The following is a 26,447-nucleotide window of genomic DNA, read 5'->3' as shown; positions in this document are numbered from 1 at the left end:
GACACAATGATTACTATTGCTCTTGTGTAGGATTGGCGGGAAGATCAGGAGGTCGAAACTTCATATTCCTAAATAGATATACGCTGAATAAATTGTTATGTTTTGTGACATAATTCACGCAGCCTTGTGACATAACTTTTTTTACTCCAGAGGCATTTTGATGCTCGATTTTAAAAATTTTCCAATCTGCTTCTGAGGGCGCCCAGACCTCGGATGCGTGGCAAAGAAATAGGAAATACGGAAACAGAAATGCAACTCAAAATATTGAATGAGTGGTATAAATTAGCCTGGTGGGCTTGGATAATGACTAGCACTGTATTGATATTGTGGACTGATTTTGAAAGAGAATGCACTGAAAGATAGATCTGACCGTACTATTGACTCAAAAATGGTCGGTGTCCAATATGTCGACGTAATGCAATTTGTTCAGAACTCTGCATGTACGGAATACAGATTCACATCTCGCCTTTTTTGTTCTCCTCTTGGTCAAGTTAAATATATCAGAGACTAGTTTTCATCTCAACTTCTTGCAGATCAATGGAGTTTTCTTCAGAGTACAGTTTTCTGAGCAGTAGGTTATCATTCAATTACATGAACATCTCCAGTGGCAGCAGGTTTAGCTTCTTCACTTAAACCTACTGCCACTGACGATGTTCATTCGGGCCAATGGTAATTGCCAATTTGCAAGACAACGTTCAACTGATTTTCGAATTTCAAGCATGAATCTATATCTCTAATTTTATGTAGGTTTCCAATTTGCTTGTCCCTTTTTGTTTCCATTACAAAAACATAAGGGCATCGTTTTTTTGCATTTTATGTGATTTGGTTTCCATTCAATTAGGTATCTGTTTTCCTTCAAACATTTTCAATTTTTGAAATGCTGTTTCTAGCATCAAGTTTTGACAGCAAATTGAACAATATCGAAATCACCTTTTTCTGAAATGTCATAACGTATATGATAAATATCGATGGTCTTGAAACTGTGCCCTGGGGGATACCATGGTTACCATATTAAAGAGAACACCATGGTTAACAACATATTTAATGAGCGTAGATTTACTGCGTAGAGGAAAACGGGATGTTACATCACAATGGGATGTTACATCATATTAATGTATTCTGGTTTTATAGAAAATAAATGTCAGTTCAACTTTCCGCGGGTGCAATTGATAACTTTGGAAATGGAGTCAAGTTTAGAAATGGATCCTGCCCAGTTGTACTTCAAATTCTCAATTCGAAAAAGATGCTAACTGGTGGCAGTGAACGTTTTCGTGTGTTAGTGTCAGATGGAGTACATTCGTTGAATTCGGCCATGCTGGCTCCCTCTCTTAATCCAATCGTGGAGTTGCAACAACCAAATGTAGTTTTCAAGTCCTCGAAGTACAATATTAATACTGTCGCTGTAAGTCTTAATGATTCATCCGTTGAGCTAAGAGTGCAGAAAATATACCGTTAAGACATCGAATCTGTTCCATTATAGCCTGTGTCATATTTCCTATTACCGTATTTATACCATAAGGGGGGCTATAATTTCGAGGGAGGCTAATATGGGGGAGACCCAAGTCTTCTATATCTACAGTTAAACAAGACGTCTGATACAAATCTGTGCATAGTCCTAGTTCGTTTTAGTCCTAGTACATGAGCTGATTGATCGTCCTATTGTAAAAGAAAAGTTTGAATGCTTCCTGAATCGATAAAAAAATATGTAGGCTGGGTAATGGGAGTTTGCAAATAAAGGTCCGACACCTCTCTAAACTCCAGAAGAAAAAATACAAATCCTAATTGTAATCTTGAGAGTGATCTTTCAAGATCTCAGATAATTCTGACGCTTTGACTGAATACTTAATAAACCAACCAATTTTAGTGTTAACAACTGACTGCATTTTTTATCCCTCAGACTTGGGTGGAATTTCTGAATAAAAAATCACTGAGTAGCTTTGCGCCTATTTGGGTAGAAAAAATATAAAAAATTTTTTATGTTCCCAGGCTTCCATTAATACCTTGCAAAATTAGTGAGAAAAAAGCTGAAGAACTACCCGGGTTGACAAAAATTTTTAATCACAGAACTTTCATATTATGGACCATTTTATTGCCATAAATGAAATTTCTATGACTATAAAAAGGTTTTAGATGGTACCGAAAATTCGTAATATGATATGGAGTGATTTCGAAAAGCAAAACAGTGAGATACTGATTTTCATGTCTTGATGAGGTTAAACATTTCATTGATATCAGCTAAAAAGATATTTTTCAAAAGCTATCGGATTCTTGACGAAATAATCAAGGGAAATGAAAAATGGCCTTTCAACGGAAGAATTTACTGTTTTCAAAAATTAACCAAAACTGCTCTATGAAGTTCTATGACAACAACGTTTTTTTCTAATTTGGTATATGAACTCCCACCTCCTGAGAGATAACGTTTCATTAAATATTTTAGGGGATGCAATAAGTTTTAAAAATATTTAATTTGTTCAAATTTTTTTAAAATTCTGTGTTTGCTTTTAAAACTTAATATTTCAAATTCTTTTTCAGTTTTTTTTTAAGTTTTTTGAAACAGTTTTTTCTCCTTCCCATTAAGTTTTCAAAAATTTCATGAAAATTCAGTTTCATAGAACTCCTTTTTCTGAAAGAGTTCTATGCCTACAACCCTTCGTAGACGCCATAATATGAAGTTGTACTTTCATAATTTGTTGAATTATGGTGCCAACCGGGGTATATAAAGCGGGCGAAACTACACGAAAAATAGTTCTGAAAAAGAGCTCCTTTGTACTTACTCCTTAGTTTTAGACTATTTTGAACTCCTAACCGGAAAAATGCATTAAAGTGAACCTTAGAGGGATCTTTTCCGTTTGTGCCCCCAGGTTGGTGCATTTTATTTGCACCCCCAGACGCACGTGCCCTATTTATAAATAACGACATACTATATAATGGTACGTGCTCTGTAACTGGGGGGTGCATAACGTACTGGGGGCACAAACGGAGAAGATCCCCTTAGAGGGAGCAACATTGTTAGCTTTAAACCTGCGTTTGTGTAAGGTTGCATTAAAACCAACTGAGAAAAGCAAAGTAATTTGAAAAATTTGAAATAATTGTCCCATTTTTTTTCAAAAGGGATGGAATTCTACATTAGATTTAACTTATAACGCTTCTCATAAAATTAAAATTCCGAAAAGTCAAACCTGGAAACAACATTAAAAGGAAGTAATCGGGACCCTAATAGCAAAAATACTAAAATTTGAAGCATCCGTTTTGAACACATTTTGACACAGCATGTATCATTACTTAGTAAATTATTGTAAAATGTGGCACGTCCTCTTGAGTGTGCAAATATTATGCACCCATGAAACAGGTGGGGGACACAAACGGAAAAGATCTAAAAATACTCATCAAACATGATGAGAAAGCAATTGATTTTGGATTTGAGCACTGAGCGCTCCTGAAACAAATCAAAAGATATTAGTGGGAGTTGGGATCTTTTCCGTTTGTGCCTCCCCCACAGCTTAGTGGGTGCATATTATTTGCATCCCTTGACGCACATCCCATATTTTTGATGATGATTTACTAGGTAATGGCGCGTGCTCTGTAACTTGGGGGAGCATAACGTACTGTGGGGCACAAATGGAAAGGATCAGGGAATCATAATAGATTTGGATCAGTGGAGTTTGAAAGTTGGTTTAGTGGCACCCAGAATTAATTAACTCCTGCTTTTTCGGGATTCCGGAGAACACGTTATTTTTTCTCAGAATTTTGATTTAGAGGGTGAAGGGCAGAAAACGGGATTAAGCATTTTTTAACTACTTTTAATATTATCAGGGTAGTTGCTCAAGCTGACAGAGCGTATTATGAAACATATATTATTGTATTATTGCATATATTATTGTATTATTGCATATATGTATTATTAATTTCCACAGCTATGTTTTATGATCCAGCGAAAAAAATGATGACCAAAAGAGTAAGTCGAAGTCGGATGTTGATTAATTGCTCTCAAACGAAGTTTGTAGCAATTATATTAGCACTGTCGGTCTTTTTTTATGCGATTTTTCGCTTTACCGATTTTTCGTCTGACGCTTTTGACTTTTCGTCCTCAAAAACGGGTGGCGCCCAGCGGGCATTAAGTGCTCTTAGAGCATTTCAACTCTGTCTCAGCTCAAACTGTTTTGGAGACTTATACTTATGGTGTGAAGGGCGGTTCTTAGAGGTTGAAGAGCACCCCCACTGTTGACCCCCGCCCCCACTATTGCAGCACCCCCCACCGCGCTGTTGCCCCCACCCCACTGTTGCCCTCCCCCACTGACGAACAGCCGATCGCTACAAACACGCAACTTTATACTAATTTTCAATTTTTTTAAGCTTTTTGAAAATTTTTCATTTTTGAGTTCCTTCAGCCCTAGGTGTCAAGGATACTCCTCTAAGTTTTTATAATAGGTTACTGAATAGTTTTTAGTGGTAGTGGAATGGTCTCAACATTTTAACATCACGAATTTTGTGTATTTTTCTTGAAAAAACGTGCAAATTTTTTCCATTTTTTTCATCCAGGCGGAGGGGCCAAAAAACTTCCTTAGGGGTTTGATAATAAGTTACTGAAAAATTTTTATTTGCCATGGAAAAGCTTTCAATTTTTTAATATGAAAAATTTTAGAGATTTTTTTTATAAAACTTGCGTTTTTTCAAGTTTTTTGAAAATTTTTTGGATTTTTCCAGCCTGAAGTGCCAAGGAACCTCCTCTAGGTTCTGATTATAGGTTACTGCATAGCTTCTAAATGCAATGAGATACTTTTCAAGATTTTATCAGCAATTTTTAAAAATATTTGCAATTGTTTCAAGTTTTTTGAATATTTCTTAACTTTTCTATCTTTTTTTTCCGGCACCCGGGTCCTTGGGACCTCCTCCAAGGTTTGATATTAAGCTGTTGCATGTTTTCTAGAGTTAATGGATTGTTTATCAATGTTTTCATGACTCCAGCTTTAGCAATTTTTTGCTAAAATTTTATTTCAACTTCTCGGAAAATTATCATGTTGAAGTTTTTGGATCATTATGAGCCAGTGGAACTATTTAAAGCTTGAAATAGGGATACTGGACGGTCTCTTGAGACAATGAAATGGTTTTGAAGATTTTATTATCTTGAATTTTCGCAATTTTTTTTAAAAATTCGCTATTTTCATCGAAAATTTTGAGTATTTTTGTCCTTTTCTGAGTTTAACGATCATTACTGGCCAAGGAAGCTGTTCAAGTCTTGCAGATGGGTTACTTGACATAACTCCAGAAGCAAAAGAATAGTTTTGAACTTTTTTACTGCGAAATCTGGAGGCTTTTAAAATTCTGCAATATTTTGTAAATATTTTTGAAATATCAGTTTTTATTTGATTTATTTACTAACAAGGCTAGAAAACTAAAAGTTGCAGAGTCGAATCCAGCCAAAGCCAGTCTCACTAAACCTTGGCTGGCTACTGAAGAAGCCAACCGCTCGCCGGTCGTTTGAGAGCAATTCGGCCGACGTTAGTCGGTTATGTTTATTCTCATTAACTTGGCTGTCTTTTTCCTTAAAAAAAATCAAATAATACCTTATTTTAAAACCTTAGAAGACCCTCAAGCCTGAAAATTGAGTAGGATTGCACGACAATACCCTCATCTTTATATATTTTCGCAGAAAAATCAAACTTTTTATTCTCAATTTTTGTTTCAAAAACGCTTTTGCGTTATAATTGGAACATCTGTTGTCAGTTTTTTACAATTAACTTCCAATGCATACAACTCTTTCTCAGACAGTTGTTTAAAACAGGGTGAAATCTGGAACGATATGGAAAGCTTGCATTGTTAATTCGGACAAAAACACTTCAATAATTATGTAACGTTATTCATATAGATCAGTAAAATTGTTGAAAATTGTATTAAATTAGACACTTTAGTGCCAAAATTTATTGGTTCCAAATGTTTTCGAACAATTTGTTTTGGAGGTAAACTTAAAGAGTGCTAACATCGTACTTTGTGAACTAGAAACAGACTTGCATATTTATTTCCCGGTTTTCTTGGAAAATGTATCAATAATGATTGATAGTTTCAGAAAGCATGTGAAAGTAACCAAAACGGAATTGATTGTCAAAAATCAGGGAATTTTTGATTGCATTCTCTATTTCATTATAAGTTTACCATACGCAATATTATTTGCTATGTAAAGTCGTGAAGTAATTGCTAGTAATGTTTATTTTTTCGTTAATATTATTTTTCGAGACGCTTGAATTCTCGACTTGGTTTCTTGATTTTTGCGCGATCTAAAAAGATCTACTTAAGGATTTAAGCCGCTCACGTGTTTCGCTGGAATTTAAAATTGGTATCATTTTGAATGTTAGCAGTGATCTATAATCAGCTCTAATACCATCATTTCAAAAAGAAAAGGCACAATGGACCTCATCTATTGTTTGAGAGCAATCTAATCAACTTCAGTCGGTTATGTTTTTAATCTGAAACAATGAAACGAAGAAATAGTACCCGACCGTAAATTTTTTTTGTATAAAGTGTTTGCTTTTGACAACGTTTTCAGTTAAAATTCTGGTTTTCCTTCATTGTGAGTCCACCGAAAATTGGTAGACTTTCAATTGCTCTGATTTCTTGAAAATGAAGAAAGCAATTAAGGGCGAAATACAGACAGATGTTTGCCAGTTTTCCGTATACTTGAAGTAAATATATACATCGTGAGCTGATTAGCTGGATTATCAAATTTAAAATATTTCAGGTGTGATTGAGCTTACTGCGGCTTCCGGAAAACTGGCAAACTTCTATCTGGATTTTCTCATTAACTGCTTGTCTTTTCTCTAGAATTTATAGTGATTGAAATTATATCGATTTTGAATGAACTCATAAAAATAACGAAAACAGAAATGGGTAACTAAACCCGTCTTCAAAAGCAATCAGCTAATTGTGTGATTTTTGAAATCTGAACGTCTACTTTTTTAACGAGTGTATTAACGCCATTTAGCTTTGCTCCAGGACCTCTCAATGTAAATGATTTGATTGATTGATTGAGTTGGCAATTTCATCGACAATTTTCCTTAGTTGGTTCTATCTATAATATGGGATATTTTGTCAGAATTTATTGTTTCGGCGGTTTCCTTTTGGGAAACCGCTAATGAACGACATCTTGTATAGTTAACGTGTTAAAAACGCAACATCGTAAGAATGTTAATATACCGATGCGGTTGTTTTTATTAAAGTAGGCAAATTCCAAAAATATTAAATCCCTTGATGTAATTTTGAGCAAGACCGTTAAGTAAAACATTTATTGCCGGGCAGCATCATACACGCAAGACTTAATGGCAAGGTTTTGCTGTTATTGACAAAAATACAAAGCAAACATTATCCAAAAATGCTGCAATGGAAACTGTTTTCCTGCTTCACTTGTTCGTGCATACTTATTTACGGAATTGACCACGGGGCTTCAAAAACTACTGTTTATAATCTGTGACAGTTTTGTTTGCTCAGGGCGACAGAAAAATTGTCGTTTTCATGGACGCGGAGGTCGTGAAAGAGGGTCACGATTGCGAACGGATTGGAAAGCCAGTGACCTGGACCAAGGCTCCTGAAGATAACACGACGCGCAATAACAACTCATCAGCAATTGCAACTAAAAACAGCCAAGCAATTACAACCGCCTCTCCCCAGCAAACTGGTGGCAGGGTTTTCTCTGCGAACCCTACGACCCCGCTCGCAAATCGGACGGGCGCACTTCAGCTCAACTCCCCTCGACCAGCTAGCGGAAGTACGCATCCTATCATGGGTATTAATCCGTATCAAAATAAATGGGTCATCAAGGCACGATGCATGAACAAAGGAACTCTTCGCAATTACAACAACGCAAAGGGACCGGGAAAACTTTTCAATTTCGAGGCAAGTACCAATGCTTAAAGCAAGCGGAAGTGAATGAAAATTAGAGGTTATGTGACTCTGATCAAGTTGCTAAGAATTTCCGGCATTAATCGACGAGCGCGTAGTTGTTCAATGTTTTAGCCAAAATCTCGAAGTGACTTTTCCAGAATCACGTAACCATTTTCAGGGGACCGCTGACGAAATCTCATTTCAATGCAGCTATGCTTGTGATATTTTTATACTAATGCATACCAATTCCACGCGGGGTTTCAAATTAAGCTGATTATGCTACTTTCAGCACTCGATGATTGAGTAGGGTCAACGGGCTACGTGCCGTAATCACCCTCAGTCTACGGGCTTCATTTCATTACATTAATAACTATGCGTCAGGGCTCTATAGTATACTTATTAGTTATTTGTGATCCTGTAGTTTCAGAAGAAAATAAAAAGATTCATTCTCTATCCCCCGTTAGTGCGTCTCCCAAAAGCATGGGCTATTTCTCGCATAGTAAGATGCTGTAGAGCAATCCTGGCAAATTGGGGGACACGCTGAGGGGGGGGGGAATAAATTCAAAACTTTGGAAGTCCGGTTATTAATCACGCTCTGGGCTTTGATGCAAACGCGCTTTCTAGGTTGCAGACAGTTCGGGTACGATCAGAATCACAGCATTCAATGAACAAGTAGACAAGTTCTACGATTCCATCGAAGTAGAGAAGGTTTATTTGATAACGGGATGTTCAGTGAAGGGGGCGAACAAGACCTACAATCATACGGGACATGAGTACGAGCTGACCATGACTAATGGGACTATGATCGAGCCGGTGACCGATGACGGAGAGGCGCCCAAGATGAGCTACGACTTCAAGACCATTGACAAGCTATTTGAGAACCAGCCAAACAGCATCGTGGATGTTATTGGTATGTATGTGGTCGAGCTATTGCGTTGAATGATCTCTCAAAATGCTTTCTACACACTTAGTTTACGTTCAATTGCCCTCAAACTATTCAAAGCTGTTTAGAGATCCCTTTATGCTCCCTTTAGATTGCTGTACGGGAGGGGGAGGGAGGCTGGGGGTAGGCGTCCTTTACCGTGCACTGAAATGATGTTTCTAATTTCAGCGGTTGTTCAATGTTTCGACGACTGTACCGAGGTGGTGTCTCGTCAGACCCAGAAGAGCTTTACGAAGAGGGAGATGACAGTCGTTGATCAGACTCAGAAGGCAGTCAGAGTCACTCTGTGGGGTGGGGATGCAGAGAAGTTCCAGGTCACTGAGGACAACCCCACGCCTGTCATCGCCATCAAGGTCAGTGATTGTGGATTACTGTATTATTAAGTACTCACAAGCACGTTCTAGATTGTGACTCAGCAGTGTCAGATTTAATAAACCAGATGTTCCTATAAACTAGCTGGAGGTAGAATTCTGATTTAATTTGGACAAACAGTTTTTTAATTACCCCGAAGTGATAGGGAGGCTGGCTATTATGCTCGAATTTTTTTAATAGCCGCGTAACGAAAGCGACTATTATTGGGGACATCGTGTTTTTACAATCCAATAATTGGATTGTGTTGCTGTTTTTTTTTACAATTCAAAGAATTTGAATTGTATTGGGCGCTGTGTTTTTTTAAGATCTGTTCACATATTTTTCAATAACTTTGATCTTTCAAAACGGGATAAACAGGTAAAACCCAGCGGGCATTAAGTTTCATTAGACTCCCAAAGTGGGCTTTAGTAGTCCTTCAAAAGCTTAGAGTGGTGCAGCTGCTGGGATGGTAAGGTTAAAAGGTCAGTTTTAGGAGTTTTCGGGCTCAAAATGGTGCAATTTTTCATGTTTTTTGTGTTTTTATTGCATTTTTTACTTTGCCTGAGGTTGAAGTTTTTAAAAGTTGATGAAGGTCTGTTGCGAGACAAAATTACTTGTTATGGTCATTTTTTGAGCTATATGTTTTGGTCCTTTAAATACAAACAGGCAAAATGATACTAATTTTTGCAATTTTTTTTTCAAGTTTTTGTAAGTTTTTTCTGTTTTTTAGTTTTACCAGCCTCAGGGGCTAGGGCATCTCCTTAGGTTTGGTAATAGGGCACTGCATAATTTCTAGTAACAATGGAATGGTTTTCAAAGTTTTGTGTTTTTCTGATATTTGTCCTTTCTCAAGTGCCAGAAAACCTATTCCATGGTCTGACAAAAAGTTACTGCATGGTTGTGAGTGTGAATGGAATTGTTTTCAACAAATTAACATTTCGGGTTTTGGGAATTTTTTTGAAATTTGCAATTTTTTCAAGTCTTTTGAAAATTTTTGTCGTTTTCTGAGTTTTTCCAGCCTCAGGAGCCAGGGAATCTCCTTTAAGGTTTGTTGATAATAGAGCACTGCATAGTTTCATAGTTTCTAGTAACAATGGAATGGTTTTCAACGTTTTAATGTCTCAAATTTTAGCATTTTGATAAATTGAATAAATCTGCGATTTTTTTAGTTTTCCAAATTTTGTCAGTTTTTGATATTTTTGCATTCTAAAGTGCCAGAAAATTTACTGCATGGTTATTAGTGTCAATGGAATTGTTTTCAAGATTTTAACATTTCGGATTTAATAAATTTTTTGATATGAAATTTGCAATTTTTTTCAAGTTTTTTAAAAACATTTGTCTTTTATTCGGTTTTTCTTGCCTCAGTAGCCAGGTAATTTCCTCCAGGGTTTGATACTTTGTTATTTAATAGTTGTTAGTGGGGAATGAAATGGTTTTCAACATTTCAATAGAAGGAATTTCGATTTTTTTAATTTTGCTTTTCTAAAGATTATTTCATGTCGATCTTGGAGCCATTGATTTTCTTAAGGCTTGCAATTGGGTTACTGGTTTGCCTCTAGCGATACAGAAATGATTTGAAAGATATTTTCAGCAACATTTTCAGCAACATTTCATTAACATTTGCAGTTGATTTTCTTCTGAGTTAATCGATCTTCAAGGGCCAGTGAATTTTTTTCAGGTCTTGCAGATATAATCCTGGACCGATTTAAGGTCCAAAAATTGTTTGGAACATATTTTTGAAATAGGTATATTTAAGGGGATTAAATTTTGCCTTAGTGGTAAAAGCTTCACGATTTTCAGCCATGAGTATATTTTTGTTTAGTTTGTTTGATTGTTTTAACTTAACTTTTTGATGATTTTGTTTGTTTGGCGCGCATTATTCAATTTATCTGCTGGTTGGGTAGAGTACTTCTAAAATTTTCTTTCATTTCTTTGGATTGTTTTTCAGGACTTGTCCTGTTGTGTTTTTTTTTTAATGTTTTCACACAATTTTGATGACATTGATCTTTCAAGACGGGATAAACAGATAAAGCTCAGCGGGCATCAAGTTTCATTAGCAGCCGGTAGCAGCGTTTAGTGTTCCTTCAAGGGCCAAGAGCAGTGAAGCTACTGGGAAGGCCGTAATTCAAGTTTTAATTGTCATTTTTAGGAGTTTTCGAATCCAAAATGCTGAAATTTTTTTTGCTGTTCTTCGACATTTTTCTAGTTTTTTGTTGCAAAATTGAGGTTTGTAAAAATTGCTAAAGGTTTTTTGCAAGACATATTTACTTTTATTGACCATTTTAGGAGCTATATGTTTCGGTACTAAAAACAAACACGCAATTTTATATATAAAAAAATTTTATCTTTTAAAAAAATTGTCCTTGTTTTTTCAGCCCTAGGTGCCAGGTAACCTCCTCTAGGGTTTGATAATAGTTTACTGCATAGTTTCTAGATGTAATGGCATGGTTTTCAGCATTTCAACACGAATTTTAGCAGAATTTTTTTTATAAAAGGACGAAGAAACACGAATTTTTTAAAAAAAAACTTCGAAATTTTTAATTTTATCATTTGTCATTAAAGTTTTTTTCCAACCGCGGGGCCCGGAAAGCTCCCGTAGAGCTTGATAATACGTTACTGAAAAAATTGTATTCGTAATGGATTAGTGTTCAACGTTTCAATATCAGAAATTTCAGCAGTTTTTTTCATAAAAACTTGTAATTATTAACTTTTTAATTTTTTTTGTCTTTAAGTTGTTCCAGACCCAGGTGACAAGAAGCCCCCTATAGGATTTTAAAAGGGGTTACTGAAAAATGTTAAGTGGTCATGGATTGGTTTTAACATTGTCATATTCCAAATTTTAGCAATTTTTTTTTTGATAAATTTTGCTCTTTGAAAAGTTGTCATTTTTTAGGCTTCTAATGCCTCAAGGCCCAAGGAACCTCCTCTAGGGTTTAATAATCTGCTACTGCTTATTTTCTAGTGAAAATGAAAGAGTTTTCAATTTTTAATCTCACGATTTTTAGCAGGTTTTAAAATATAACTAGCATTTTTTGCAAGCTTTTTTGAAAATTTTTCAGCTGCAAGTTTTTCCGGAACCATGGGTCCACGAACCTCCTCTAGGGCTTGATAATAGGTTACTGCATATTAGCTAGCGGTAATGGATTTGTTATCGATATTTAAATAACACGAGTTCTAGTAATTATTGATAAATTCAATTTTAAACTTTTCTGAAACCTATTTTCCGACTTTATCGTGCTTTTTGAGCGAATGAATGTATTTAAGGCTTGAAATGGGAATACTAGATAGTCTCTGGAGACAATGAAATGGTTCTGAAGATATTATCATCACGAATATTAGCAAAATTTTGTTAAAATTTGCTATTGTTAAATTTTTTGAATTCTCTTGTCATCTGAGTTTTACTTTTGTCATCGATCTTTACTGGCCAACGAAACAAGTCCTGCAGATGGGACATGACAGAACTCCAGAGACAAAGGGATGATCTAAACATTTTTTGTGAAATGTAGAAACTTTCCTTAGATTTGGCACTTCCCAATTTTCTGACGCATGTCATTTCTCCAGGCTCATGCGTGATTTAATGAGTATATTGAATTGTATCTGATTTGCGCTTCAGGGTAAAAGCTTCAAGAGTTTTAGCAGAGATTGTTTCTTTATTTAGTTTGTTTGATTATTTTAGTTTCTCAATTTTTGATATTGTTGTTTTGACTGGGATTGTTCAATTGATATGCTGGTTAGGTACAAGAGCTCTCAGATTCAATTCTTTGGATTGTATTTCAGGACTTGTCCTGCTTTTTTTTAAAGAAAAATTCGCTGTCTGCATCGATGATTCTTGCGACCATTGATGTTTTCAATTTCAAAGACTTCTCGTGCTTTGCAGTTAAAATTGGTGTGCGTGACCTCATTTTTTCGGCTTTTAGGTCAATTTTGTGACTTTACCTCACTCTGACTTCTCAACTCACTTAATTAACTTTATTTTTTATGAACTTTTACTAGTTAAAGATTAGTAGTGTATATATAAGTGGTGCCAAACTTATATGCCCTAATTCTTGAGTATTAGCGTCTTCAGTTTTTGATTTCGAATCTTAATTTTGAAAAAGCTATTTGTCTCGTAAAAATGACAGTCCGAATAAAACCCAAAAAGTCGAGTGGTCTATTAAAGAATTGGTGGTCGATCTTATTTCTTCAGTTGTTTTAATTCATGGGAAAGCCACGAGCGTCTATCGCGGCTTTTTCCGGCAATCTGCCGGCCATGTTTTACAGTACAAAAGGATTTAGATTGTGTTGGAGCGATATCTTTCTAACGACTCGAAGAGCGGTTATAGTTTTCCTGTTTTCACTACTCGAATCAATTTCGAACAGAAAGAAAGAATGGTTTTTTATTTATACCTTTTTTAGACAGCTTAAAATGTAGGTGTAAAAAATTTTTTGCTGAGCTAGTAAATTTTTTCACTGCTGAGCTTTTTCATGCTGTTTTCTTGTTAATAACCGCCGACAGCCTCTCAGCGGCTATTTTTTTAGGCGGTCTCCTTTTTTAACAGTTCAGATAATTTGAATTGTATTGGAGTGCTGTCTTTTTTTATTACTCTCGAATGAGAAGCAATTATTGTAAACGTCTTTTTATTCAAGTTTTTTTTGCTTGACCGTTTTGCGCTTTTCTTCTAGATTAATATTTGATTTCTCAAGTGACTTTCTCACGCACTTCTTGATTTCTGAGTGGTCTTAATTGATCTCACTCCGAAATAAAATTTGTTAAAAAAACATTGTTAGAGAGTAAATTACAAGGCCCTCATAGCCGAGTGGTTAATACCTCCGTCGAGGTGAAGTAATCGGATTCAGGAAGTCGGGGTGCGAATCCCATCTTCGGCTGATGTTTTCGCCCCATGAAGAAAAATTTATCTAGGCTACGGCCCGTGAATCAAATTGCACCGGCGCCTGTCAATCGTGGAATGTGCGTGTGACGTCAGTTGTTACAACATTCTGTATATGTTTTTAGATCAATCGTGATAAGTTTCAGAGCACTCATACTAACTTAACTCAATAAAGTGACTTCGGCACTCTTTATTAAATCTAAACCGGCAGCTATGTATCTAAATTTAGGGTTACGTGACTATCTCGCTTCAAAATTGTTATCCACTCCGCTGCTTTTAATTAATGCAGGAAGTTCTCCCTGATTTCAGCAGAGTAAGATGACTGATACAGCTACCTTTTCTGAAAACAAGGGGAAGATAGCGCCATTCTCTCAATTGAAAAACTTGAACCTCTATAGTTAATGCTTTTCCCTCACGCTGTCATATGGAACTTTTTGGACCATTACAGCTCACAAAAATATGTGCTCAAGAGTTTGTGAAAACAGTATTCTTCTCAAACTTCTCCGAAATATTAGAAATCATAATTTGAGTTAACAATGGCATAAAATTCTTCATATTCTAATCGCTCTTTAAATTGAATGAAAGCTTAAAACTAGGCTTTTGTGAGCTGTAATGAGAAATAGTAGAGAGAGAGAATAATGGATTTGCAACAATTCGTATTTTTTGTGAAACATTTAATGATAATTTCTATTGTTTAGAGTGCAGTCGTAAAAGACTTCGGTGGGCGTTCGTTGTCAATGGGAGGATCGAGCAGTTTCCAGTTGAACCCAGACATCCCCGAAGCTCACCAGTTGGCTGGATGGTACCAGGAATCAGGTGGAAATATCAAGGTAAAATTATCCGGATCATCTGCATCCCCCCTTCCTTGTTAGTAGGCGTATAACTTTTGCGCCCCAGGCGATCCTGCTAATAGTAACGTGTTATTTCATAGTAGCGTGCTATTTGACGACGCATAATTTGCAAGGGGGCATAAAAAACACAATGGCGCTAAAACAGAATAGATCCCATTTTCTTATTTCACTCATGAATTTGTTTTGTTTAATAGCCGCTTCAGCTTCTCACCCGGCTATTATAGCGCTCCTATTTTTTACAATTCAAAGAATTTGAATTGTGTTGGGGCGCTGTCTTTCATGATTTTTGAATTCAAATTGGAGTGTTGATTTGGTCACGCCGAAAGATGACGTGGAGCGAAAAAGCGAGTGGTTTTGCGGCTTGAATTTTTTCGCTCTAATTAAAGTAGAGTGAGAAAATGGTGTTTGAACAAAAATTCGCTTTCTCGCTAGTGGTTTTTAGTTCACATGCGGCAATTTCACTTTGACTTTTACTGTTTTCGATTTTTTGGATACGATGGTTTTCCCATTTCATTCATAGTTCATTCTAGGCCTAGTTTTTTGTTTCAAACAAATTTCCATTCCTCGCAAGTTGTTTTGAGGTATTTTGACGTTTGACGTGCAAGGTATTTTGACGTTGATTTTCTGTTTTTTTTTAATTTTTTTGATCTGATTTTTTTAGAAATGGTTTTCCCAATTCACTCATAGTCCGTTTTAGGTCTATATTTCGCTTAGTCAATGAAAATTCTTTGAGTTGTACGTCAGCACTGGTCCTGCTATGTTTTTTTACTTCGTCGTCTTAAATTTTTTTCGCTTTGCCTTATTTCACAGCTTGTTCAACATTTTGCGTGTAATCTTTTTGACTTCTCTGGGTTAGTTTTCACTCTTTTCTCATTCTGAAAGTGTTTTTAGACAACAGTTGCTCAGCAAAGAAAATTCAAAATGAACCGAGTCAGTATCAAAAAACAAAATCAGAAACAGAAAAAGAAACCGGATAAACCCATTAAGCCCAATTTTAGATGCCCGTTACTCGAACTTTGTTCGTAGTTACCTTCTCTAATGCTTATTGATATTGGTAATAACCCCTGTGTCATCTCACTACGAAACAAGAGTATGTTCAGCTCCAAAATGACATCACAATAGTTCGTACTTTAGAATTGTTTGTACAAAATTCATTTTTTTCATTAGTTTTTTCTCTTCTTTCAATCCCAATCTTGGTTACGGGAATCAACGGCGACTATATTTTGGCAATCTGTCGGGTATGTTTTTTATGCTTTTTGATGCTAAGCATCGGTTGACTGGGGCCATGAGGACCTATTGATGACCTGTTACTTATGTTGTTTCGGATCTTTTCCGTTTGTGCCCCCCTCCCGGTACGTTATGCTCCCCGTTACAGAGCACGTGCCATTGCATAATAAATCATAATGTAAAATTGACACGTGCTTCTGGGGGTGCAAATAATATGCACCCACTAAACGGGGCACAAACGGAAAAGATCCGTTGTTTCTATGGTGCTCTTTGTTTGTGTATGCAGAAATGTTGCAAACCTACTTGAGAAAAGTTTTTTTTTTAGTTCAGCAAATTTATGCCGATTGGACTTTTCCCTTAAGCCAAATATTGCCGATAGATTTTTTATGAGAAAATTTGATTATTTTCCCAAATATAGAGTTTTTGGTTTTGAGTGCAGGTAAACTGAGGGGGGGGGGGGGGTGTCGAGGCTTACCATTTAACTATTAAATTTAGTCTCTTTCACAAAATTTCTCTTGCGCTATCAATCTACACCCACATCATTAGTCAGCTTAGACATGTGGTAACAATGGTTGTCACAAGTCTAAGCTGACTAATTTGCTGCTTGTACTATGCAATCTGCTGATTATGTTCTTTTTGTTCTCCTGAACTTTTCCATGGTTTTTCTGCAACAAACAATTTTTTGGTTGGTCGTGAATTGTTGAGCTTGAGATCTGTTTGCTGTTCTGGTCCGTCAGATTTTATTCAGCTGTTATTGACTTCGCTTCAACAGGAACCCAGGAACCAACGAACTGAAAAGTTTTTTTTTTTGGGGGGGGGGGGCGGGGTAAATTAAAGTTGCCAGACATTTTAATGCTGTATGAGGGTACGGATCTATTCTGTTTTGCTCCCCCCCCAGCTTAGGGGGCTTATATCCCAGCTGACTGAGGGGGCTTTTACGCCCCCAGGCGCACGTGCTATTTTTTACATAGTAGCGTGCTATATAACAACATATAATTTGGGGTCTTTCCCATTATAGCCCCCCCCCCCCCCGCAGCTTACTGGTCAGATAACCTATAGCCCCCCATCATAGTAATTATACCATAATGGGGGAGGGGGCTATAATTTCATGGGTCATGAGGGGGGCTATAATGGGAAAGGCCCATGATTTGTAACCGGGGCTTAAAAAACATGGGATCCAAAACAGAGTAGATCCAACGGTACACATATGAACAAAAGAGGGGACACCCGGGTTCGAACCGAGGACCTCTCGATCTGCAGTCGAATGCTCTACCTCTGAGCTATATCCCCTTAATTCACTGATTAATAGAGAAGAGTGAAAAGAATTGAAGCTGTCTTCTGTTTAGTATCAGCGTAGCATCGTATTGTGGAAAAGACAGCACTGTCTTTGTGAATAAGGAACTGATCTCAATGATCGAGTGCAAACAATTCGACTGTTAAATCTCAGCCGTTTAAATTGAGTTTTATCTCGTAAGCTTTACTGTGGCCCCTAAAAGCCTTAAATTGCCAAGTAAAGTAATCATAGTGTTTCATCTATAGCATTAAGAACTTTAGGTTTTCACACATGGAAGCAAAACATAGAGTATAAAAAGCCGTCAGATTTACGATTTTGTGAGCAAAAAATGATGAGCATTTTCGCGGAGTATTAACTCAAGATAATTCTGGGATCTTTTAACATTCGCACCCAATCCCCCCCCCCACGTTTACAGTCCGCTTATTATTTATAGCTTGGAAGCTTAGCATAGCTATATTGCGCTGATCTTGGTTTTTGTTTGGTCGTCTGACGCTCTTTTTCGTTTTACATTTTTCTAAACGCTGCAAACTTGAAAAGAGCAGTTTTTTTAAAATCTTTTCATGTCGCTATTTCACTGCTCTTTAGCTACTTTTATGTGCGTGACTTCACTTCTTGAATTAATTGCAAGTGAGTTTTAACCTGAACTCGTCCTCAAAAACGGGATAAACAGGTAGCGCTCAGCGGGTATTAAGTGCTCTTAGAGCCTTTGAGCTCACTAGTCTTCAAGTATGCGATTCACAGAATCTGTTTTGGAGACTTAACTTATTGTGCGAAGGGCGGGGATATTGGCTCCCCGCCACTGTCCCCCCCCCCCACTGTTTCAAAGCAATTCAAAGTGAACAGAGTCAGTATCAAAAAACGAAATCAGAAATAGAAACGGGATAAACCCATAGAGCCTAATTTTAGATGCCCGTTACTCGAACTTTGTTCTTAGTTACCATCTCTAATGCTTATTGGTATTGATACCAGCCCAAGTGTGGTCGCACTACAAAACAGGAGTACGTTCAACTCCAAAATGACATCAAAATAGTTCGCACTTTAAATTTGTTTGTACAAAAATACTTTTTTCACTAGTTTTTTTCTGTTCTTTCAATCCCAATTTTGGTTTTGGAAATCAACGGCGGCTATTTTCCGGCAATCTGCCTGGTAAGTTTTAGTTTTGAAAACGTTTTAGTCTATAATATTTTTCGCAACTGCATCAGTTCAATTGTATCTGTTGCTATCCATATTCTACATCACGTAAGTCTGTTTCGCTGCTGTTTCGGCAACCTGCCGGCTTTGTTTATAAAATTCAGAAGTTTTTGGCTATCTGTGCAAATGTAAATATTTCTAAAAAAAGAGAATTAATTAACAGGATTGTAATTAGGAGATAGCAGTGCACATTTTTAGAATCCTGGTGCAACAATTACCGATTTTGATGTTCATTTTTTTATAGCCGAAGTTTTAAAGCGCGCTATCATGTTAGCATTCATATTTGATTACCTACTTAGCTTCAGTATGTTACCAAAGCAACTTTAGTTTAATAATTAATTTACGTAATCAGCCTCAACGGCTATTATTTGGGCGTTCTTTTTTACGACTAGAAGAGTAATGGTGATATATTTTTAAGTTTAAATTTTAAATAGAATTTAGATTTGATGCAGCAGATTTACGCAAATACGTTCAGGGCCAGAAAATGAAATCAATAGAAAGGGGATAAACTAATGACGCACTGGTAGTAAAACCTAATGTTCGAAGAGATTGCATTGAGTTATCCAAGTTCCTTCAGAGTATACTGCTAATAATTTCTATTATTACGCTTATAGTCCTCCAATTTAGAGCCTGTTTCCGCCTTACTTATCGATTCTGATGAAACTACGGACCAAATTAGAACCTTTTTTGACACTTTCAAATTTGGTATCATCGGTTTTTCGTAGTTTTTCCCAAGTCAGAGGGTCAACCGCGATTATTATCCAGCAGTCTGTGGACCACGTTTTTAATTTTAATCTATTAAGGTAGCAGTTCTCTCGTTAAGGTTCAGTTCTCTTGTTTTTTTGTGTGCAGCAGTAGACTACGGTATGAAACAGAAATCCACGATCTCTGCAGTGCTTTAATTTTTTTCTGCAGCCAAAATATTGAAAATGTTCTTGTTTCAATTTTTCCAACAAAATTATTGACGAGGCTTTCCTCCAATACACCTCTTTGAGTCTTAAAGAACACAATAATAGCCAGATGAGTAGAGAAAAAGTTATGAACTCAGTTGTGTGTGTTTGGGTCACACAGACAGACATGTTTATGACTGCACTGATCGGTTCATTTTTCACAGCTTTTCATTGATGGCATTTTAAAGTTATCTACGCAAAAGATTGGCCATAGACGTCTCATTAAAAAGTGCCCCTGCCATGAAGTTCACTCCTATTTTATAACTTTAAAACAGGTCATTTTTGAGATTGGCCATTCGGAAATGGTCCAGAGAATTATCGAGTAAATAAAATCGAGTCCAAAAAATTGACAATTATGGTTTAGTATAGCAAACTGACTTTAGAAACTTTTCAGCTTTTAAAATCAAGCACCACTTGCCGTTTGAATGAATTATGAGCCCATAATTTATAGTTAGTTACTATGGAAAATATCATGATGATGTAGCTTAAATTATGTATCAAGTATGCTGGGGAGACAGAAATTATCCACAAAATGGACAAATATTGCTCTGCCTGTTTTAGATGGAGAACGTATCTCAGATGGGAGGGGGTATGGGTGGTGGTAGTGCTCAGTTGATGTCGATTGAGGATGCGAGGGAAGCCAGATTGGGCATGAGTGGAGACAAGGCAGACTACTACTCGACTAAGGCCACCTTCGTATTCTTCAAAAAGGACGGCAACAATGTCCTATACCCCGGTTAGTTAGTTGATTTTCCCCTTCCATTGAACAAAACAAGTGGTCAACAAAAATTGGTTCGGTTCGTCCATCTGTTATGGCCACGAACTGATGTCCAGAAGAGTACTGAATTTTGTAAGGGTATTCATTTCTCAACTCAATGCTGACGTTTCTAAATTTTGTCCGCGGCTTTTGTACAAATAATCCGGTTTCCGCGGACATTAAGTCCTGGCGCAGCTTTAGCTTTTATAGGCTCAGTATAGGAATGGCTTGTGTATGAATCGCCGAAGCTGCTGAGAAGGCAGATTATTGCAGGTGAGGGATTTCAACAGTTTGTAACTGTTATATTAGTCTCGTGGTCTTTTTCAATGCAATTTTTCGCTCGACCGATTTTTCGTCTGTTATTTTGACTTTTCGTCCTCAAAAACGAGATAATAGATGAAGCCCAAAGGGCATTAAATGACCCAGCAACTCTCAGAGCCTCTCGCCTTACTAGTCTCTAATTATGTGATTCACTGAAGAACGAGATAATAGCCAGCTGAGTAGAGAAAGAAATTACGATCTCAATTGTGTATGTGTTTAATAGCCGCCGTCAGCCTCTCAACGGCAATTATTTAGGCGCTCTCCTTTTTTAAATTCGCTTTGCTTTTTCGCTTGATCACATTTTTCGTTTTACATAGGTCACGATTTTCACGTTTGACTTCTGACTTACCTTACGCACTGTTTCAACTGAAAGGATTTAAATTTCTTTCACTCATTGGATTACGTAATGTAGTGAATATGGTCAAAGTCAAAAGAGCAAAATCAAAAGAAACGGGATAACATATAAAGCCCAGTCATTAAGTCATAATGCAGTAGGTTATCAAATTTCATTAAAGCGATTATATGGCATTAGTATTATTCTCAATAGCATTCATTTTAAAAGCTCAAATGTTTGTTTTTAGAATCTAACAGAATATGCAGAATTTAAACACCAAATAAAAACACTTTGACACTTTGAGTAGAGGAAAGATTACAAACTCCATTGTATATGTGTTTGGGTCTCTCTCTCTCACACGTTTTTTGTGTGTTTCGATTTTTTGTCTGACATTTTGACTTTTCGTCCTGAAAAATGGGATAAACAGGTAAGGCCCAGGGGGCATTAAGTGGCCCAGCAGCTCTCAGAGCCTTACTGATGTCGAAGTATGCGAATCACTGAAACTGTTTTGAGGAGGCAATTTCATGGTGTAGAGGGCGATTATTAATCTAAAATTTTTACCCTCACCTTTCTGATAAACCCTCCACCAACACTCCACCCGTCTGGCATCCTCCTGCTGGCGATTGGGACCCCCTCTCTCAGCCCTACACCCCCCATCGCTTGAGCCCCCAGAGCTCGATTTCCCCACCGACCAACGCTCGACCCTCCCCCCCAAACGCACACAAAGTTCGAATGTGGAGTGAAAATAGTGGTTTTTTCATATAGCTGTTTAATTAATTTCAAACGAAGTTTGTAGAAATTATATTAGTCCTGTCGGTCTTTTTTTTATGCGATTTTTCGCTTGACCGATTTTTTGTCTGACGCTTTTGACTTTTCGTCCTCAAAAACGGGATAAACAGGTTGCGCCCAGCGGGCAATAAGTGCTCTTAGAGCCTTTCAGCTCTGTTTCAGCTCAAACTGTTTTGGAGACTTATACTTATGGTGTGAATAGCGGTTCTTAGAAGTTGCAGACACCCCCACTGTTGACCCCCCCTATTGCCCCACCCCCCACTGTGCTGTTGCCCCCCCCCCGCAATCTGCCCCAGTACCTCCCCCCCCCCCCCCCCCCCTCCGTGGCTAGCTACTGACGAACAACCGCTTGCTAAAAACGCAAATTTATACTTTTTTGCAATTTTTTTCAAGCTTTTTGAAAATTTTCGACATTTTTTGATTTTTATCAGCCCTAGGTGTCAAAGAACCTCCTCTGGGGCTTGATAATAATTTACTGCATTGTTTCTGGTGGTAATGGAATGGTTTCAACATTTTACCTTCACTAATTTTAGCAATTTTTTGACAAAACGTGCAATTTTTTCAAACTTTTGGACATTTATTTTTCCTTATTCAGGTCTTTCCAGCTCCAGGGGACAGAAAAAATACTCAGGGGCTTGATAATAAGTTACTGAAAAATTTCTAATGGGCATGGAATAGTTTTTCAACTTTTCAATGTCACAAATTTTAGCAAATTTTTTTAATAAAACTTGCTTTTTTTCAAGTTTTTTGTGGAAATTTTTTGTAGTTTTTTAGATTTCTTCAGCCCCGAGAGCCAAGGAACTTCCTCTAGGATCTGAAAATAGGTTACTGAATAATTATAGATTATGTGTAATGTCTTGGAAGATTTTAATATCTCGAATTTTAGCATATTTTGATATTTTTAGCCATTTTTTCCAATTTTTTGACATTTATACTCACAATTCAGAAAGCCTCAGTCAGGGTTTGATAATAAGTTACTGGAAAATTTTGTTGGTCATGGATTATTTTTCATCTTTTTAATATCACAAATTATAGCAATTTTTTTTATAAAACTTGCAATTCTTTTTAAGTTTTTAAAATTTTTGTCATTTCTTAGGTTTCTCTATCCTCAAGGGCCACGGAACTTCCTCTATGGTTTGATAATTTACTATTGCATAGTTTATAGATGTAATAGAATGTTCTTCAAGATTTTAATCTCACGAATATAAGCAATTTTTAAAAATATTTGCGTTTTTTTATATTTTTGATTATTTTCCGGCAACAGAGGCCCGCAAACCTCCTCCAAGCTGCTGCATAGTAAGCTTCTCCATTTGAAAATAAGCTGCTGCATTTGATAATAAGCTGCTGCATAGTTTTTAGAGTTAATGGGATGGTGATCAACATTTTTTATGACTCCAGTTTTAGTAATTTTTTTTAGTTTTTGGATAAAATTTAAACTTTTCAGATTTTTGGAAAATTTGTATGTTCCAAGTGTATGGATTTTTATGAGCCTGTGAAATTTTTTATGGCTTGAAACAGGGATACCGGATAGTCTCTTGAGACAATGAATTGGTTCTTAAGATATTAATGTCTTGCTTAATGTCAGCATCTTCTTTGCGTAATGTCATCATCTCTGATCCTCATTATCAATGAGTTATAGTTGAAAAGTTTTTTATCATAACTGATCTAACAGGCACTTTTTAGGGAACCATTGTTAATTGCTCTCAAAAGCAATTTGTAGCAAATTTATTAACCCTGTTTGTCTTTTATGCAATTTTTCGCTTGGCCGATTTTTCGTCTGTCCCATTTGACTTTCGTCTTCAGAAACGGGATAAAGAGGTAGTGCCCTGAGGCCAACCGCTCGCCGGTCGTGTGAGAGCAATTCGCCCGACGTTAGTCGGTTATGTCTATTTGCTCTTAAACGAAGTTCATTGCAATCATTGTAAACGTGTGTCTTTTTTATGCAAAATTTTCGCTGGACGGTTTTGACTTTTCGAGTGACTTTTTGCCCTTGACTTTTTGCGTTTCGCGTGATCTAAATTTCTCTCTCAATCACAATTTCAAGCAGTTGAACTCAACTGGCGGCAATTTAATACTAGAAGTCAACTGAAAAGTGCGCCGAAATTGGTGCCATTTTTCACTTTAAATTTCACTAGTGGAATATGTTAACCTCTAATGTGGTTATTTAAAATCACTATTGAGCTTCTTAGTCCCATTTAGGCTCCCCTCCACCGCCCCGACTGAAGCAGGCTGAAATTGATTAGAGCTCCCATTAGTCGTTCGAGAGCAATTCTTCCGACGTTAAGTCAGTTATGTTTTATATAGCGGTTATCAATTGGCCATAGTGATAGTTCAAGGCTTGGTATGATAGTATTATGAAGTTTATGGGTAATTAACATGGGGTTTTTGATAACTTGAAGATAATTTTGTGATATTTTTTGCTGGTTTTTAGACTAATTTCCCAGTATTTTGGTTATTGTTTTATTTAATTGCTCTCAAACGAAGTTGGTAGCAATTATATTAGTCCTGTCGGCCTTTTTATGCGATTTTTTGCTTTACCAATTTTTCGTCTGAAGCATGTGACTTTTCGTTCTCAGAAACAGGATAAACAGGTCGCGCCCTGCGGGCCTTAAGTGCTCGCAGAGCCATTCAGCTCACTAGTCTTCAATTAAGCGATTCACAAAATGTTTTGGAGACTTATGTTTATGGTGCGAAGGGCGGTTCTTAGAGATTGACTCCCCACCCCACTGTTGCCCTCTCCCCCACTGTTGCCACCCCACAGCCCACTGGTGCACACCCCTAGCCCCCCACCCCCCCAGCTGCGCTCACTTACGCCCCTTCAATTATGCTAAGCTAGCCTCACTAAAACGTGCCTAGCTACTGACGAAGCCAACCGCTCGCCGGTCTTATAAGAGCAATTTGCCCGACGTCAGTCGGTTATGTTTTAATAGCCGCAACGCGATAGCTGGGCTATTATAGGTTTTTTCTTGGTTCTTTAGTGTCGTTAAGAATTTTGTTACGACCATATGAAATCAGATTCACTTCAAATCTGCTTTTTGTTCTTCCGGTAGTGCAATTTCAACGGAAGTGCGTGCGTGACGTCATTTTTCGCTCTTAGTGGAGCTTCTTGTTCATTCATGTGATCAAGTTTTTGGTCACACGTGATTAACTTTTTTCTCAAAAATGACTTCCTCAATCTGAATTTCTTTTTAATAGCCGCACAGCGACAGCTGGGGCTATTATTGGCCTCCTCTTGGTTTTTTTTTATTTCGTCGTCATGATTTTTGTTACGACCATATGACGTCACAGCCACTTTTTGTTCATTCGTTCATGCAATTTCAACTGAATTGCATGCGTGACGTCATTTTTCGCTCTTAGTGGAGCGAGTTTTTTTGTTCATTCGCGTGATTAAATTTTTGGTCACACTTGACTTACCTCACTCTCAAAAATGACTTCCTCACTTTGAAATTGACTTTTATTTACTTTAATTCAAAGAGATAAGGTCAAATGGGTGTGTGTCACTCTAAATGAAGGTTATTTGAGATCAGCTAATAGAGGCAGCAATAACTTATACAGATTTTTAATCAAAATATACCAGATCAGCCTTCAATGAAAAGAAAAAATTTTTTTTGGTCTGTCTTTTTTACTGTTTTTTTTTAGACTGCCGATCTACGAATCTATTGAGGCTATTTTCTGGCAATCTGCCAGCTATGTTCTTCACTTTAATTTAAAAAGATTAGTTCAAATAATTACGTGCCATCCTAATTGAAGGGTATTTAAGGGTAGCTAATAGAAGCAGCAACAAGGTACACAAAATTTCAAAATCAGATCGTAGCTTCTAATTGAAAGAGTTTCTTTGGTGGTCTGTGTTTCTTTTACTATCTTTTTGAGACTGCAGATCTACAAACCTATTGCGCCTGCTTTCTGGCAATCGTCCAGCTATGTTATTCCATTTTTGGGAACTGAGTTACGTCATTTACTTTATTTATTAATTGCTCTTGAACGCAGTTCATAGCAATTATTGTAAACGTGTGTGTCTTTTTTTATGCAAATTTTTCGCTTGACAGTTTTGCGCTTTTCTTCTAGTACATTCTTTGACTTCTCAAGTGACTTTTTCACGCTTTCGTTCTTCATTTTTGAGTGATCTCTATTGCTCTGAAGTAAAGCTAATATAAATTCGGTTGCAGAATAAGTAGTGAGTTATGTGATCTGTAGCGCAGTGGTTAGTAGTTGTGGCTGTGGATCGGGAGGGCAGTGGTTCGAATCCCGGCGGGGGAAAAAATTTTTGCACCCATAATTTGATCTAGGCTACAGCCCCTGAATTAAATTGCCTCGCCTGTCGTTCAAGAGCAATTCTTCCGACATTTGTCGGTTTATGTTTTAATTTGTAGGCTTTAGGTAGCAGTTGATTACATTTTTACTGCTATGAAATATTGTGTTTTTGGATGTTGAGATTTTTGTTTTTAGGTGCAATTTTAATATATAAAGAATAACGACTCAAAGAGGAGTATTAGAGAACTGTTTTGAACCAATTCTATCAAAGTAAATTTCGATGCAGGAAATGTAATGCCTGAACAATTTTGGAGTTGTTTCAGAGCTGAGCGAAAACGGTGTTTTTTTAGTCATACAGCTGTTTTTGTGAGATCGAGGAATTGAGCTGTAATAAAATTTCTTTAAACGATCTAATTTTATTGTTCACGTGCGGATTTTTGAAGCAGCT

At 36.9% G+C, this 26,447-nt stretch overlaps 1 protein-coding gene and 1 non-coding gene across 2 annotated transcripts in view; one reads left to right on the top strand and one right to left on the bottom strand.

Annotated features, from left to right (window-relative positions):
- Window positions 1-1,121: 1,121 nt before the first annotated feature.
- The window catches only part of LOC142344532 (replication protein A 70 kDa DNA-binding subunit-like), a 52,399-nt gene continuing 27,073 nt past the window's right edge, over window positions 1,122-26,447 (top strand). Inside the window, exons 1-6 of the mRNA XM_075396277.1 lie at window positions 1,122-1,402; window positions 7,480-7,884; window positions 8,497-8,782; window positions 8,984-9,168; window positions 14,733-14,864; window positions 20,109-20,283. Coding sequence (XP_075252392.1) covers window positions 1,139-1,402; window positions 7,480-7,884; window positions 8,497-8,782; window positions 8,984-9,168; window positions 14,733-14,864; window positions 20,109-20,283 — 1,447 coding nt within the window. The 5' untranslated portion in view covers window positions 1,122-1,138. The remainder of the gene's footprint in view (window positions 1,403-7,479; window positions 7,885-8,496; window positions 8,783-8,983; window positions 9,169-14,732; window positions 14,865-20,108; window positions 20,284-26,447) is intronic.
- Trnac-gca (transfer RNA cysteine (anticodon GCA)) lies at window positions 17,331-17,402 on the bottom strand. The gene has a single exon. It is a non-coding gene; the product is annotated as a tRNA-Cys (tRNA).

The sequence above is a fragment of the Convolutriloba macropyga genome, chromosome 8 (assembly GCF_964194025.1).
Source record: "Convolutriloba macropyga chromosome 8, txConMacr16.3, whole genome shotgun sequence".
In the NCBI taxonomy this organism is placed as follows: Eukaryota; Metazoa; Xenacoelomorpha; order Acoela; family Convolutidae; genus Convolutriloba; species Convolutriloba macropyga.
This window is presented reverse-complemented; position numbering and strand designations above follow the sequence as displayed.